The 17,665-nt window shown below is 35.2% G+C and overlaps 2 protein-coding genes and 2 long non-coding RNA genes across 4 annotated transcripts; 3 read left to right on the top strand and 1 right to left on the bottom strand.

The window, feature by feature from the left end:
• The first annotated feature begins 9,911 nt into the window (after positions 1–9,911).
• LOC145163060 (uncharacterized) lies at positions 9,912–11,086 on the top strand. Its single transcript, XM_079081968.1, has 3 exons — positions 9,912–10,060; positions 10,125–10,224; positions 10,306–11,086. The coding sequence occupies exons 1-3, from the start codon at positions 9,912–9,914 to the stop codon at positions 11,053–11,055; spliced, it is 999 nt and encodes a 332-aa protein (XP_078938094.1). The 3' UTR covers positions 11,056–11,086.
• A 316-nt stretch (positions 11,087–11,402) lies between these two features.
• On the top strand, positions 11,403–11,853 carry LOC145163059 (uncharacterized). The gene is made up of 3 exons (XR_013739537.1): positions 11,403–11,493; positions 11,586–11,712; positions 11,798–11,853. It is a non-coding gene; the product is annotated as an uncharacterized LOC145163059 (long non-coding RNA).
• A 156-nt stretch (positions 11,854–12,009) lies between these two features.
• On the top strand, positions 12,010–13,323 carry LOC145164735 (uncharacterized). The gene is made up of 4 exons (XM_079083428.1): positions 12,010–12,150; positions 12,238–12,342; positions 12,685–12,870; positions 13,123–13,323. The coding sequence occupies exons 1-4, from the start codon at positions 12,010–12,012 to the stop codon at positions 13,321–13,323; spliced, it is 633 nt and encodes a 210-aa protein (XP_078939554.1).
• A 1,256-nt stretch (positions 13,324–14,579) lies between these two features.
• On the bottom strand, positions 14,580–16,184 carry LOC145163058 (uncharacterized). Its single transcript, XR_013739536.1, has 3 exons — positions 16,107–16,184; positions 15,105–16,017; positions 14,580–14,983 (listed from the first exon to the last, which is right to left on the bottom strand). It is a non-coding gene; the product is annotated as an uncharacterized LOC145163058 (long non-coding RNA).
• Positions 16,185–17,665: the final 1,481 nt, after the last annotated feature.

The raw sequence follows: 17,665 nt of genomic DNA, 5'->3' as shown, positions 1-17,665 counted from the left end.
TCTTCCTCTACCTTATCCTCGTCTACTTCTTTCCTCTTCCTCTGGATCCTCTTTGGGATCCTCTTCGGGATCTTCTTCCATCTCAAGATCCTCTTCGGGATCCTTTTCGATCCATCCTTCATTTCCCTGGTTAGGGAAACAGGGATCTCCGGGTATGTGAAATTCTGCAATGATGTCTGTGCGAGAATAGAGATATGAGAAATGCATGAATAACTTACGTGTATGAAAAATACTCCTACAATATTTTAATCTTTATGTTTGATTCTAGAGCTTCTTGGTATCTAGGGTTGGTATGTTTTAGATTCGTTACCAATCACGACCATTCCTAAACACATGTTGGTCATATCTCGCATAAATATAGTTGATCAGGCTATATTTATCCTATATATGGTTGCGTAACTGTCTAGGCTTGTCCGTAGTGTTTAACTCATCTAAAACTTTTTATATAGTTCTTATTATGACACCGTGTTCTAGTATGTATGCATGTATGTATACTTTTATAAAAATACTTATATTTAGAAAAAGTACACTTTTAGTCAGAGTGTTTTATCCCCATTGTATTTATAGTTGTATATCTTAAATGGTTTGATATACTTAGTTCACTATAAACAATGCTCTAATACCAATCTGTCACACCCCCGAACCGGAACGGCGGAAACGTCCGGGGGCGGATGACTTCATGTGCAATATCATAACAATGGAATATAAATGAAACAAAGCAGTACAATGATTGCATTGAATATTTAATATGTTTACATTGTACTCAAAACATTGATTACATAATGTCCAATGCATGTAAAAAAAATGAATAACGTGATGCGATGACGTCCCATCCACCAAAAACTCTTGAGGCTTACCTTTTTAATGATTTCCTGAGAATACAAGTGATTTTGAAAAGTGTCAACATTTAAGTTGGTGAGTTCATAAGCATTTTGTAAAAAAAGGAATTGTAACTGTTTCATGAAAATGATAGAGTATACTTCCAGAAAATTCAATATTTTCTTTAAAATGAACAATAAGTCTTAACCCAAAGACTAAAATGTAAGTATTGCGGTACTGAAAAGTAGTATTTATGAAGTTTTATCGTACATAAAACTACTTGAATCTATGTTAACCCGTAAATCAAACATTATGTTGATACTCTATGTGAGTTATTATAACCATACTAATACGACTAGTGACCTAAACGACGTGCTTCGGCGTCGGAACTGTTATGACATTTGTCACCCCAGACCTGCCGGTCTAAATGTAGCTAACAGTTTAGGTTCGGGGTTGTCAATCCCGTATAGATCTATACACAAGTGTCACGCTCTTGCTACAAGAGACTCTGGTTATAATTTAGGACTTAACGTGTACTCTGGTGGGTACGGTGAAGTTAAATGTCTCACAACCAGTATCAGTCGATTTACATGAACTATAAACTCCTTTTTATTGTAAATGAAATAATTATTCCTTTGAATAATTATTTGTTTACTGTGAAATTATAGTGTAGTTTTTGTGATTCCCAAACTATACCAATTATAGTTTATTATAAATGTTTTGTTATGTCCATTTATATAATCATGTATATAAATACGTATAAGTTAACATGTCTAGATGTCTTAAAAGGTTATATCATATAAACTTACATCTAACACAAATATGAGAACTTTTGGTACGATAAAGTAAACTTTTAGTTTTTGCCCCTTTTTAACGATATTTACCGGTAACTAGAAAAAATATAACTTTGTAAAACTTATTTTTACCCTTTTTGGGTTTTTAACTCAAGTTAATCTTATATGTTTTAAAATCATATATTTTTAGTCAAAACCCACAAAAATGAAGTCATTAACTTGTTATGACCATTTTTGTTTAAAAATCCATTTTTACATAAAATGATAGATTTTTTAGTTTTCTTTTTGTAAAGCTAACTCCTGGGTATTTTTGTCTAGTTTCAAAATACATGTCCAAAACAACATATTTTGGGTTATATCCCACAAAAATGGTAAAATAACTAGCTCATAACCATATTTTCTAAAAAGCCATGTTTTGTCCATAAAATCTTAATCTTTGAAGCTTTGTAGTTATAGCTTCTTCTAATGAACATATAACATAGTTTATGCTTGTTTTTCTTAGTTTTTCATCTCAAAACTGTCATACCACAAATAAATGTTCTAAAAACTAGTAGTAACCATATTTCATGCAAATAATGTTTTATATCCAACACAAAAATGAAACATGTAAATATTTGTGTAAATATTCCAAATATTTCTTGTATCCCCCCCCTAAAACATGAAAAACTTGAAAATATGAGGTATGAACTCACCTTGAGTGGATTTGTGGGTAGTTTGAAGTGATGAAGTGAAGATTTCGAGCCTAGAATCTTGAATGGAGTTGATGAACTTCCTTGGAGATGTTATTATCCTAAGGGATTAACACATGATAATGTGTGTAAATAGGATGAAATTGACATGAAAATGTGCTAAAACACTAGAGGATCAAGAAAATACTTACCAAAAACCTTAGGACCAACTTAGAGATGATGATCTTGGAAGAACTTGAGTTTATTTTCGAGAGTTGTTTGAAAAAATGAAGATGGTGGAGGTGAGGGATACCCCTCCAACTGAGGCCTCCTACACCCTACCGAGAATATGGGTTCTCGGTCCAAAGTCTTACCGAGATCGTGTGGGGTTTTCGGTCCAATGCCACCGAGATACTAGGGATTTCGATCTATTGCTCCACCGAGATCCTAGTTTCCTCGGTCCCAAACCGAGAACTCCCTAAACAAAGAGTTTTCGGTCCAAGTGGTAGCCTTCGCATGGTTTTCGGTTAAGAGGGTTTTCGGTCTAAGGAACTCCTCGGTCTTGGGGGTTCTCGGCCTAGAGAGGGTTCTTGGTCTTGAGTATCATTTTGGTTCTAGGCTTAAAACACTTTAAATGCAAATGAAATTTTCGAAATTTTTTGTCTATCGTATTGACTTTCAAGTGTTTATTATGAATATGATCTACAAGGTACACATACTTATATATGGATACATTTTTAAACCTTGCTCGTTACAAAATTTTTCCAGTTGTCACACTCTGCCACTCCCAAAACCTCTCAAACACATCCGAAAATCATCCATATTCTGCCACAATTTCGAAATCTTGAAGTCTTAGAAGTGTTCTTGCTTCATCCAAAAATCAAAGTCAAGGTAAGAAGCACAACCCCTTCTTATGGTTTTACAACTTTACATCTTCGTCTTAATGATTCTTCTTTACTTTTCGAATTCTATGCCATTCAATGGATAGAAATCCTTGCTTTTCCTCTTATTCTTTGTAGATTCTCACCATAACACATTACATGTGTTAGAAATGGTGAAAATCTGGGATCAAACCTATGCTAAGAGTGAAAATAAGCATGCATGTTCACATGATGTCAAAAATCGAGTTTTACATCTTCTTCTTCATTTATTTTTGTATTATTACATGACAAAAACCATTTCTACTACATCTTGGACTCTTACTCACTCCATGCATGTGATAGAAATCGAATTTTGGTGCAAACGAAACACCCACTTTAGGGTCTTGGATAGCCCTAAATCTATGGCTTGGGTACATGCGCCTAAAAGTTTCTTGTTCTTCTGTAAACTCTAGTATATTGTCATTCATATTCGACCATAAAAGAAGTGTGCATGTTGTCCTTGTGAAAAATGAACCTAAGGGGCACACAAATCAAACCAAGGATGACATGCATTCTCTTAGAATAATTTGTTTGGAATTGAATAGACACAACTCACTAATTACTCAACCAAATTAGGATATTCTTTTTATGAGGACTAGTTCATTGACTTAACTTTTGAACCCAATTGGCCTTACTATAAAACATTAAAAATCAGATTTTTGACAATTTGTACAAAACAGTTGCGCAAACAGAACTTTTCTAGTGATCACTAGTTTTGCATTACATGATCAAAGGTCTTAACCCCCACAACAAATCTGGGGAAAATATTTTAGAAACTTAACATATCCATAAAATAATGCCTAAACTTTCATGTATTAAAACCCCAAAGACTTTTCTTCACAAATTCGTGAACTTTCAGCTACATTTGGAACTCATGCAGTATATAGTGCTACATTCTATAACTTGTTGAGGTTGAATACCTCATTTAGCTTCGAAATAATTCTAAGAAAATTTTATTTTATGAAAGGTCATGTTTTTAAGAGGTGTTTTGTGAAACCCCAATTGCTTAAACAAAATCCTTATTTTTGTACAAAAATAATGATTTAATGGCCATAAATTCAAGATAATCATTTATAGAAGAGATAAAAACTTGTAGAATTGTAGTATTATTGTATTCACAAAATAAGAATGACATATACATTTTTAGACGAGTTGGAAACTGTTAGGTATTTTATCCATATGTTTCATTAAATTGGAGCATGAATTTACAAATTCGGGTCATTGGAGTCAAAGGTCCTAACCAATATTTTTATCAACTTTGGAAACATTATGTGAAAGGGTAAAAATTAAATTGGGAATTTTAGAAACTGTTCACCATTTATTTTGAATTTTCTCTATTATTTGGGCTTTAAGTTACAAATAAATATCAAATGACCTTCAAAAATGTCTGTAAAATTTATGGACACCAATGCCCTCTGTTAGAACCGGAAAATAAATTTGTATAATTTTTGGAATTTCTTTTTCATGCCTTTGTGAAATTTTGAACACAAAACATTCTGAATTCAGTATTACCAATAATGAATCGTTCATACTTTGGGCACTTTTACGACACCATTAGTTGAATAGGTAGTTCCTAGAAAATAGCTTAGTGAATTATATCCCACTAGAAACTATCTGTTCCGTAGGACACTAGTAGGAATCGTACTCGTCAACATCAAACCGTGAAGCCCGAGCCGCAAACTTTCCCTTGTGAGTATTCACAACCCCTATTTTACGTTTTTAATGTTTTGGGGTGGAAACATGCTACAATTTCTATGAACACTATTGGATGAACTTGTTTTATGAACTTTATGATACAAACTTTATGTATACGAACCTTGTAATACGAACTTGTGCTATGAATTTTGTGTTATGAACTTGTATGTTAAGTCCCGGAGAACCAAACTACAACCTATTAACTCTTATTTGCGCCGATGGTTTTATGGATAACGTTATTTGGGGTCGAGAACCCCTACTCGCCCAGAACCGTGAGTGCATAATTCCATGAACTGACATCATGGGAACCATGGACATAATACATATGGGGCAAGAACGGTCATTAGGTCTAGTTGTGAACGGAATGCAGTGACATTCATCATTTTCTGAACTAGAACTTTTATTGAACAAACAATATTTTCTTGCTGAAATAATGTATTATTATAAACCTGTGAACTCACCAACTACTTTATAGTTGACCCTCGTTTTTGCATGCTTTTCAGGGAACGTTCAGTGATTCAATAAGACGCCAGCATGATTTATGTTGTTACTTTTGTTATGTATTAGACTATGTATTTGTGGACACTAAATGTATTTGTTTTGTATGCGATGTACACTTAAAATGCTTAATGTTTATGGTTGGTACTCCTATTTACCTTTTGTGATGAGACCTTAGCCTGTCACTCTTCGTGTGCCCGCTTTAACGAGGTGTGACACAAATAGTTATAGCATTAAGAGTATGATACTACTCTGATATTCGTAAAATTTAAGCCAAATTCAATATGACACCATCTCCCCAATCTTCATCAGGAACTTGAACAACCAATATAGCAACAATAAGTTCTATTTGTTTGCAAGTTAGCACATTGTGCATCTATTTATCAAATAAGTTTAGACAGTATCGCGTTCTAACATTTGTGGGGCCCTTGTGAAATGTTCTCAACAAGTTCTGCAGTTAAAAATCCAACTGGTAAATAACATATTCAATAGACATAAAAGGGTACAAGTATTTTATGGGTACCCGTATTTAGTTATGTTAGATGATTTGTCTAGATCCTAGCCAAACAAAGCCTATTCACAATTAAATCGATAAAGCTTGCAAATTTGCTAAACTTCACCCCCTATGGATGAAAAAAAACGTACATTATTATTTAGAGAGAACAAAAACCGGTTACCCAATACAATTTACAACCGATTTAGGAGTTCAACAGATAAATTTTACAGCATCAAACGATAGAAAATAATTATAAAACTGATCATAAATTAGAGCAAATTAGAGTGAAGGAACATGATATAAACACATACATACCGGAATGGAACCAGACAAATGACTAGTAGGAAGGGTGGTGTACGAAGAAGTTTCCATCAAAAAAGTGGTTGTCGGTGAAAGAAATAAGCATAAGTTTAGGTTTTCAGCAAGTCATATTAATGTAGTGAGGATGAAATTGAAGCATGATTGGGTTCAATTGTTATGAAAAATTGGACAAGAAACGAAAGTTTTTTGCTTAATAGTCGAAAGATCAGGAACCGCCGAGCAGCTCTCCCTATGAGCATAGTATAACTCGAGACATTAAGTGTTTGATTGGGTCACATCTTATCACAATATGAACTGTGAAGGACATGAAGTAGTGATGCAACTTCTGAGTAACAAAGACAAATGTGAGGCAGTGCCCTTCCACAACTGAGTACCTTATCCCCGGACCTGTGATCACTCGGCTTTGGGGCATCCAGACAATTATATACCTACTAATCTGATGCCCATCCCGCCTCATATTGTACCGCAATGGTATTTACTACCGATCAATGCCATTCTTCGTAGTATATCTGACAAAGCGGGAGGTGTAGCCGCAATAGCACCTGTTTTTTTATGTCTGTTGGCTTTACCTTTGGGTCCTCCTCCCCTTGATGGCGAATCTTGATTGACTGACACTTGGAACCGAATCGGAGAAAGAAGAAGCATGAGATAGGCGGCGAAAGATGGGAGGCCTAAAATCTTTCACGTTGACCCGACCCGACATGATGTTTGCTGTGAATTAAGTCTTTCAGTTTATGCATGCTCATCGACAAGCACATCTACAAAGGATAAGCTTCCTTTTTCACAATTTTCTCCCTCCCAATAAAACCGAACTGATAGCGCTTCCCGTTTTTTCCATTCCATCCCATTTCATTCTGGGACATGCGGTTAATACTAATCTAATAAGTGAAGTAGTCGTCGTCTACAATGTAACTATCAATACAGTTTTGGGACTGAAGATAACTGTCAATGCAACTATTAATGTGATTATTCCAAGTATATTGAGTATCATCCATGTAACGATCCTGGTCGGGATTAAGTCTGAGGATCAAAACTTGCCTGAGAGTTTTAGGGTTCAACTACGTTGTTGTTGCGTTCGTGGCTTATCAAGAATTAGGGAAGAAGAAGATTTGATATTTCATTTCAGGTCCGCACAATTTAAGTGATTTGACAGTTTCTACCCAGTTTTGAATCCGGGGTATTTTCGCTATTTCTGTGAAGTGGGGGGATTTTTCGCAACGGTCCCCGAAGTACTTGCGAAAATGGTACCCATTTTCAGACTGCAACTCTCACCCAAAAGTCGAAATCTTCACAGCTTTTGAATATTTTCTCTCGGCTTTTCGTGGTTGTTTTTGGTGTAAGATTTTTCGTGGTATATAAACAGCTGGTGTTCATTTTCAAGTCCGGGAAGTCAAAGGTTTGAAGACATTGGCGTATTTTTTTGGGGTATTTTCTCGGATTTGAATCGTTTCATTTTTGTCATACATCGAGGGGATTTTCATATGGATTATTCATCGAGCATTTCTCTTACCCTTTTGGCGTTTTATAATCATTTGTTTATTATAAAAAGGGGGAGAGAATTGAAATGGGTATTCGAAAGGATATTCTTTTTCAAAGAGGACTTGAAAACCAGTGCTGCTTCGAGGGGGAGTTGGTCTTGATCGCTTCGTGCTGGTTTGGATATTGAAGTCGGGACATCCAATCCTAATTTTGAGGGGGAGAATGTTAGGGTGCAAAGTTCTCATTGGATGTGATGTAGGCTTGCCCTCTAAGGGATGTGTAATGGGTTGAGCTTTTTTTTTTAAATAGGAAGTGAGATGATCCCATTTATGTAAGAATGTGAGATTAGTCTAGAGATAGAAATATTGGATGACCCACTTTGTAATAACTTTCTAGATTAATGAGAGCTTAAAACACTTTATTTACATCTCGTGTTCTTGATATTGTTTGATTCTCATAATCATTATATGTCCGCATTCGTCATCATTCAGAGGATCTTACAATGTCATCGAAGAATAAAACCCCATCCAAATTCAATTTCAAATTATCCCTTCCTAATTCATAACGATAGTATTACGAGATGAACTGAGAAGTAAAAAGATTGACATGTCTTTTATTGAAGAAGACTTCATTTTTTGTGTGCATTAAACTCGTATCTTCACCTTTGATAATAGCATAATAAATGAGTTGTTGATGTTCACGTCCGTAGTAGAATCAGACATGTGTCAATGGCGAGGGCAAGTCTAAAGAATTCCAATTTATAGAAAAATAACGCAAGTCCTAATGTTCAATTACCTCAAGTGATTATCACCATAATACATTTAACAACTTGAAAACTAAAGTACTCATTTTCAAATAGTATGTTGATTCCCACCTTATGTTTTATTTCAGCTGTTTTTTGACCGCCTAAAGCGACTTTTAACCAATTTTTTCCAGACCAAATTATTTACAAGTAAAACTCTAGCTACTGCCTGGGTGTCACCTTGTCAGACTCGGATGATTTTTACAACAATAAAGAGCAGTAGAATAGAGACAAGATTACCTCTTGCCGGTAACATAGAGCAGATATGTGACTTGTTGTGGTTAATTTAAATCCAGTAAAAGATCAGTGCGTTCAGTATTAATTGCTTAATCTGTTTTATCTAGTACGAATACGTTGATTCTCATGTATAAGTAATTTCTGTCTTTGTTTGTTTCCTTTGGGAGCAAGTACGACACTTTCCAACTGGTTATGAAGGCAAACCTTTTAGAGCGAAGAATGCAAAATTGCCTGGTTTCGGGATTACTCATAATTAGGTTAAGAGGAGCATCTTTTGGGAGCTACCATATTGGCGGAAGTTGTTAATACGACACAACCTTGATCCCATGCACATTGAGACAAATGTGTTTGAAAATCTTTTCAACACCGTGATGGACACTCCAAAAAGCAAAGACAACATGAATGCAAGAAAAGATATAGAAATGTATTGCAATCGAGTGCAATGGCATACATGGAAGAAGGGAAATAAGGATATGAAAAAGAGAGCATCGTTTGCTTTGAGAAAAGAACAAGTAGCTAAAATATGCCAATGGTTGATTAAACTTAAATTCCCGGACGGATACGCCTCAAACTGGGGGGGGGGGTGCGTTAATGTAGATGATAATAGCTTTTACAAATTCAAGAGTCACGATTGCCATGTATTTCTTCAAAGATTGTTGCCTATTTCTCTAAGAGATATGGTGCCAAATTCAACATGGGATGCAATTACAGAGTTGTGTACATTCTTTCGTGTAATATGTTCAAGGGTGTTACGCGTAGATGACTTACAACGCTTGCAAACTACTATTGTTGAAACCATTTGCAAGTTGGAAAAAATATTTCCACCTAGATTCTTTGACTCAATGGAGCATCTTGTTATCCACTTAGCTCTAGAAGCTATGCTTGGTGGTCCGGTTCAATATAGGTGGATGTATCTTTATGAAAGGTATATTTTTTACCATACAAAAGATTCTACCATAAAACCTATGGAATTTCTAATAAGCCTTTTCCAACATCTTTTTAGGAAGTTGGGATCAATGAAAAGAAAGATAAAAAAACCATGCGAAGGTTTAGGGGTCCATTGTTGAGGCTTACATGATTGGAGAAATATCGACTTTTTGCTCACAATACTTTTTGCCTACAATTGAAACCCGGTTGAATTGTGAGTCGCGTAATTTTGCCCCAGACAGTCCTAGTTATACCATGGTCGACTCTCGATTAAGCATTTTCAAAGTTCCATCTCGAAGATTATTCGAAAAAAGTGGTCAACGGAGGCCTTTGACAGATGATGAGATGCGTATTGCTCATAATTACATCTTGATCAATTGTGTTGAGGTTCTACCTTTTTTAAGGTATGTCAAGTTATCTATTTTTCCTTGATGTCGTGAATCTCTAAAATGTTTGTTATTTTTTAAGGTTGTTTGAAAATTATGTGATCCAAAGCCAACCTGATATGGATGATGGAGCATTTGAAAGGTTTAGGGATCAACATTTTGCTAAGTGGTTTAAAGATCATGTGAGTATGATACGAGAAAAACTTGTATTACCAAAGTGTCTTCCCCCGTGAATTAGTTAACAAATGAATTTATCAATGTAGGTTTTTCAACAATCAAATGATATCAGTCAACATCTGAAATGCCTTGCACGAGGACCATTACGACATGTTAGGTCCTATAAAGGATACTTTGTCAATGGTTACAAGTTTCATACTGAAAAATATGGTGATGGACGGGTAACACACAATAGTGGTGTATGTGTAAGAGGGACTTGTTACAATGAGACTGAGTGTGACTATTATGGGTTGTTGGATGAGGTCTTGGAAGTAGAATATCAAGGCATAGGGTGTTGCGTCGTAGTATTGTTCAAGTGTACATGGTTTAACCCTACTGAAGGGGTACGTGTGGATCGAAAGCATAATTTGGTTGATATTAAATACAAATCAAGGCTAAGAAATGAAGATCCGTTTATCCTAGCGTCACAAGCAGAACAAGTGTATTATGCACCATATCCTGCAATGAAGGATTTGAAAGATTGGTGGGCTGTCATCAAGACGAAACCAAGGGGTGTATATGATCTACGACAATGTGTTATTGAAGAAGATGATGATGAGGATGAAGAGGACCAATTCTTTCAAGAAAGTGAAGCAACTTTACCTTCTACAAGTAGCGGTACAAATGAGGTGGCAGGACCCCTTTCTCATGTAATTGAAGGAGAAATAGAAGAAGTTAATGACAATGACATTGAGAGAGAAGAGGATGAAGAAGTTGATGATAACTTGGATGATTCATCCCAAGATGATATTGAAGATGAAGACAACATATGTGATGATAATTCTGATGATGAGTAATTACTAAAAATGTAGAATGAAACAATGTATTTGGAACTATATATTACCTAATGGACCTTATCAATAACTTTTTAGCTAAAATGATCGTTTTCTTTTTCTATATACATTGCACTTTCATTTATTTGTGTATTATAGCATGTTACCTTCTCTTACTTCTATAATTTTCTATTATAATACATACTTGTTCTAACCAATAGTTTATTAATTCTTGATTTTAAGGGTTATTTTTTGACTAATGGCGCCACGAGGAGCCCGTGGTGGTGGTCCTAGTGGTAGTCACACTGGTGGTTGTGATGCTGGAGATAGAAATGCATCTCAATCACACAATAATGCAGAAAATCAACCTTCTTCTTCTTCAGTTAGAGGATCAAACATCTTGGAACAAGTTCCAAGTAACCCATCAAAAAGGAAGTTCATTGAAGTCGATTCTGAAAACGAGTACTAATGTTAATTTTACAATTGTTTATGAAAATGAATTTACTTGTTAATGATAATATTAATGCTAATTTTTTAATTTTTTTTTTTGCAAGATTTACGGATCAGATTTCAGTGATCAGAGCCATCACATGTATACTGAAGACGATGTTTGACGGCCCATGGACCTCATGGAAGAAGGTTGACAAAGAACATCGTGATGCAATGTGGGAACACTTCAAGGTTTGTACTTATTATTTTTATGATTTATCAAAGTAAAACTTGGTGTAAAATGAAAAAGATAATTGTATGCATGATCTACATGTAGGGTTTGTATGTCTGGCCCGAAGAGACTGATGTTCTTGCTCGCAAGGTATGGGAAGATTGTATGAAGAAACAATTTCCTGACATAATTCGAAGAGAACGTGAAGAATCTTTAAAACTTTCCAAAGCTGCAAATGTCAATGCCTCACTAGAAGGTGATTTAAATTTGCTAAAGGACTATCACCCAAATTGGATAAAAAGGAGTATTAGGAAAAAATGATCAATGAAGTGTGGACCACATCCAAATGGAAAAGTTTATCACAATCAGGGAAAAATAACAAAAATAAATTAGAAGATGGCTCTGTTTCCAAACATACCGGGGGTTCTATATCTATTCGTCAACATAAGAAAAGAATGGTAAGATGTTTGCATCTCACCTTAGTTTCCACTTAGACTATTGAGTTTTTGTTTTGTTTTTTAATGTATTACTAATGGATTTTGTAGCAAGCAACACTTAAACGCCCTCCTACAGGAGTTGAACTTTATGCAAGGTTGCACACTAAACGGTCTACTCAAGAGTACATTACACCAAAGGCAGCTAAAGTTAAGGTATTTTTAATTCTTTTGTAGGAAACAAAACTTCCTACTACTCGGGTTAATGACTTTGTTAAAGCAACAAATTGACAGAAAACAAATCTTTCGTAAGTAGTAATCAACTTACAAAAGAAAAGAAACAAATTATTATCTCTAAATGTTTGATCCTCTGCCTAGTTGTAATTAAGTGTTTTGTAAGTAGTAATCAACTTTATGCAAGGTTTGAGTATTAATTAATAGGAGGCTTATGAAGTGGTTCATTCCATTCCTTGATTATGAATTTAATGGAATGGAATGAACCATTCCATTCCTTATTTCATGTTTCTGTTTTTTTTATATTTTTTTTTGCTATAATAGGAGGCTTATGAAAGTGCTATGGTGGCTAAGTTTGGTGATGATACTAGTTGCCACCCCCTCTTGGATAATGAAACATGGTGTGATGTTTCCGGAGGAGTGAAGAAAGAAAGAATATATGGATTCGGATCTGTGTCTGATCCAACGAGCTTTTTGGAAGGAACATCTAGTACAATAACATCCCAAGAGGTTCGTTTAATTTTGTACTTTATAAAAATTTCCTATCATAGCATTGTACTTACAAAGTTTCCTATCATGGCATTGTACTTACAAAGTTTCCTATCATGGTATTGTACTTACAAAGTTTCCTATCATGGCATTGTACTTACAAAGTTTTCTATCATGGTATTGTACTTACAAAGTTTCCTATCATGGCATTGTACTTACAAAGTTTCCTATCATGGCATTGTACTTACAAAGTTTTCTATCATTGTACTTTAGGTTGTCTATGAACGTGTACGAAACAAGATGCGTGGGGAAATGGATGCTAAAGCTGCAGAAATAGAAGCTAAACATCAACAAATACGTGAGGAAATGGATGCCAAAGCTGCAGCAATAGATGCCAAACAACAACAAATTGATACAAAATATGAAGCAATGGTGAAGATGTATGCAGCCTTGCAAAATATGATGAGAAATTGAAAATTAGAGGTAATATGATGTTAACCATTAGTATTTGATGTTTTTGAATGACTTGTTAACCTTTTGTATTTGATACTTTTGATTGTTTTGAATAATGTTTTATAAGAATGAGAACCGAAGATGATTGGATGGACATGAAATGAAGAGAGCAGCTAAAATGTTATTTTGAAGGTTAAACTTTTTTTTTTGTTTGTACCTCTTTTGCATACTTTGGATTTCTTGGTGCTAAAATGTTATTTTGAAGTTAAACATTTGGGAGTTTGATGTTAAATGGATAGTTTTGGTTTTGGATGTTTTTTGAATGATACTTTGGTAAACTTTGATAGTTTTGGTATTGTAATGTTTGGTTGTATTGTTATTTGATGTTTTTTAGTATAAAAATTTGATGATTGTAGTATTTTTTCTTTTAGAATCATAATAAAAAAAATGATATTACAAGTTCGCGACGGATTGGTGAGAATAAAAAAAGTATTTTAATGCATCAATTTTGCGAGGGATTAGCTACGGAAAAATATCATGTCTAAAGTTTGCGATGGATCAGCGACGGAACAAAAAAAAATTAATGTATAAATTTTGCAAGGGATTAGCTATGGAAAAAAACCATGTCTAAAGTTTGCGACAGATCAGCGACGAAAAAAAAATCAGTATATGAAATTTGCAAGGGATTTGCTACGGAAAAAAACTGATCACGGAAATTTGCGACAGAACAGCGACGAAATGACTTTATCAAATTTTGTCGCTAATGCCCTGAGTAAATGTATTGAGTGACATTTAGCGACGGATATTCTGTCGCTACATTTGTCGCAAGGAAAAACCTCTCCGTCGCTAAAACCCTCGCTGAGAAATTAGCCACCTATTAATTACCTATGGAGTGAGTCCGTCGCTGATCCATCGCAAACAACATTTAGCGACGGAATAGCGACGGATACTTCCGTCTCTAAAACCCATGTTTCTAGTAGTGATAAAAACAGATGCATTGTGTTCGTATTATAATAAATTACAATCGCTTAGAGTTTAACTTTTTTCAACTACAAATGTTACAATGCAACAAAACTTATAGGCCATGCATTAACACTAGGGATGAGCAAAAGGACCGAACCGGCCGGAACCGGCCCGAACCGGACCCGACCCGGGAACCGGCTTCGGCCAAAATCAAGAACCGAACCGGCCCTGCGGTTCTACCGGTTCCCGGTTCCTACCGGTTCTTGTCGTGTCTTCAAATGTTGGAATCGATCCTTGAAAAATAGCATCATACGGTTCCGGTTATATCGGTTTCGGTTCCTACCGGTTCCCAGTTCCAAAAATCCACAAAAATAACGTCCCGGTCCCGGCCCGACTGGTTCCATCGGGTTCCGGTTCCGGTACCGGTTCTGGCCGGTTCCCCGGTCCATATGCTCATCCCTAATTAACACAGAAACATATATAGTAGATATACAAAGAAACAAATATTTGGTAATCTTTCAATGCTTTTTTCATCTGTGTAGAAGACCAACATGTGATGTTGTGTTGTCTCACTGTTTCTCTTTAAAACCATAAAACCTAGTTTTAGTTTAGATTTTGTTCGTCCATGTCTCCCTTGTTTAATAAAGATTCACTAATGATTCTTTCTTATGCATCATGTGACAAAAGTCTCATCTCCTTTTGCCATTCATCCTGTAAACTGATGATGGACCAAAAACAATTGTCGTGTCAGCCACTCATATACTTTATGGACATCCTTATTTTTCCCCTAAAAAGATGTACGTATTAAAGTCATAGATAAAAACTATGTTTAAACTTACTTGGATTTTCCAGGCTTCCCCAAGTTGGAATGCAATTTCAGCAATTGTAGGCCGTTGTTCCCGAGTTTTGTGCAAGCATTGATATGCAATAGCTGAGAACTTGCTTAATGTTCTTGGGTTAATTTCTGTCTTTATTCTCTGGTCAATAATCTTATCTAGCTCTCCATTTTTGTAGTGGGTTCGAGCCCAATGATGAAGGAATCTCCGTTCATGCATCATGGTACTTCAAAATACACGCTAGCCTTCCACACAAAACTTCAAACAAAACCACTCCAAACGAATAAACGTCCGACTCTTTTGTTAAAAACCCTGTTCTTTCATACTGTGGGTCACAATAACCATGTGTGCCAGCAATGTTGGTGATCACAAAGGTGTTATGTTGATTTGCTAAGCCTATCCTAGCCAACCCAAAATCCGAAAGTTTTGCATTCCAATTCTCATCCAACAAAACATTCGCGCTTTTTACATCGCGATGTATTATTCTGTGTTTTCTGGCCACGTTGTTATGAAGATAGTCCAGTGCAGATGCAACACCAATACATATTTTGAGGAGTTGTGGCCATGAAAGTCCACCCGACATTGCACGGCCACTTAAATATTTGTCAAGGCTTCCATGGCTTGCATATTCATAAACAAGGATTTTCTCCTCATTATCATCACAATACCCTATAAGTGTTATAATGTTTTTGTGTCTATACTCTGAAAGCATTGTGACCTCTGTGTGGAATTCCTTGTTACCTTGAAATCCAGTGACATCTAGCCGTTTTACAGCAACTAGTTTGTTTATATAATTTGCCCAGGTAAGTATTCCCTTGTAAACCCTTCCGTAACCCCCCTTCCCGATGAATTTTTTTTCATTGAAGGATTGGGTGCAAACATTTATGACATGGAGGGGTATTTTCAGGTCGTTTGACTGCTTCAATGGAACATAATGTATAATAATTATAATTAATTAACATTTAACAAGTGCGACAACACATATCATATTTTGAGGTGGTTTACCTGAAATTTCGTAATTGCTACTTTCAAATCTGATTCAAGAATCAATTGTCTCAATCTATTCAACACTTCAAACTCCTGTTCAGTTTGTGAGATTAATCAAAATCGTTTTGCTATTTTTATCAAATTTCTTGAAACGCTTTCAACATAACGAATAATCTGCTACGGCAATTATGAAGATGATTCTTCTATTTTTTATGCAATCCCGTACCAGAGATAGAGATCGTCATGCGTTTTTTTGTTTTTTTTAATTAAGGGTGAATTTTGTATATATCTTTAATAAATTGAGATAATTTCATATATACTTTGTTAAACATCGAAATATCGTATTTGTCCAACATATTTATAAATTTTATATTTATCCAATGTATTTATAAATATCATATTTAATTTTTTTAAACTCTCAAAACAAAATATTTGCCCAATATTTTTTTAACATTTTTTTAATATTTTTTAATATTTTATAATCAGTTTTTATATTTTAAAATTATTATAATTATAAAAAAAATAAATTGACCGTATTGCCTCCTCCTTACAATCATTATAATTATAACAAAAATGTTGTAATACCGGAAATGTTCTCTTGCATCGATCATTCAATGCAGTGCCATTAGTATACTACACACATTTTACACATTAGCTTGTCATTCATGCTTGGTCAATCCGCTAATGCAATAAATACCTATTAATGGTATCTAGTGGTTGCCATTACAGAGCATTATCATGTTATTAGGCCCTCTAGAGTACTCTCCAGGGATGGCTTTATGGTTTACGTGGTAACGACCACTATCTATGAACATCACTCCGATGGTTCGTGATCGGTCGTGGTCGTGGTCGTGGTCGTGAGAGTGGTCGTGAGAGTGGGAGTTTGTGGTGGCTACGATGATGGATAACCACCGATTGGAGAGGTTTGGGTGCTAACTTGGTTGACTAGCCGTTTAACGATTAGTTTTTGATTTATCAAAAAAAAAATAGTAAATTTTCACCTATAAGTTCCACTGCATACAACGAAATTTTTAACACCATTCTTCTCTTAATCTATTTACATACACACATTTGTATTGTTTTAAAATCCAAAAACCCTGGATCTCAATCAAAACACCTCACCAAACTATCGAACCGCAAGGTCGACAGCGCTTTTGTGTTAGATACAACTGCATGCCGATACTCATGTAGTCAATTCAAGGTGGTTTTATGAATTTGCTCCACGGTGGATTCTTTATCCAACAAACTCAACTTTATCAGCAATCATATCAACATTTCTCACCCTATCAACAACTCTTTCCACAATAAGTCCAATCTACTTTCATATACCAACAACCATTCCACACACAACCACAACAACAACCATCACCACTCTAACTTTCACAACCACATTTTTCACCACCAGATTCATTGGATTTTGTAGACGAGACAAAACCTTCACCACCACTATTACCAAAAAATGAAAAAAAAAACTAGTGGTTACCACTCAAACCAATCAAAGAGAAAAGAGTGAATCGGACAAAATAGGAAGAAGAGAAATTAGGTCAAACATGGGTTTTAGCTTCCCAAGACCCCAT

The sequence above is a fragment of the Lactuca virosa genome, chromosome 3 (genome assembly GCF_052849685.1).
Source record: "Lactuca virosa cultivar CGN04683 chromosome 3, Lactuca_virosa_CGN04683_v6, whole genome shotgun sequence".
NCBI classification, from domain to species: domain Eukaryota; kingdom Viridiplantae; phylum Streptophyta; class Magnoliopsida; order Asterales; family Asteraceae; genus Lactuca; species Lactuca virosa.
Note: the sequence above shows the minus strand (reverse complement) of the source record. Positions and strands in the feature narration are given on the sequence as shown.

Coding starts and splice junctions, on each gene's coding strand:
- LOC145163060 (XM_079081968.1), top strand. CDS start 9,912: ATGGTCGACTCTCGATTAAGCATTTTCAAAGTTCCATCTCGAAGATTA. Junction 10,061..10,124: donor GAGGTTCTACCTTTTTTAAG/GTATGTCAAGTT, acceptor TTATTTTTTAAG/GTTGTTTGAAAATTATGTGA. Junction 10,225..10,305: donor CTAAGTGGTTTAAAGATCAT/GTGAGTATGATA, acceptor TTATCAATGTAG/GTTTTTCAACAATCAAATGA.
- LOC145164735 (XM_079083428.1), top strand. CDS start 12,010: ATGATCAATGAAGTGTGGACCACATCCAAATGGAAAAGTTTATCACAA. Junction 12,343..12,684: donor CAAAGGCAGCTAAAGTTAAG/GTATTTTTAATT, acceptor TTGCTATAATAG/GAGGCTTATGAAAGTGCTAT. Junction 12,871..13,122: donor GTACAATAACATCCCAAGAG/GTTCGTTTAATT, acceptor ATTGTACTTTAG/GTTGTCTATGAACGTGTACG.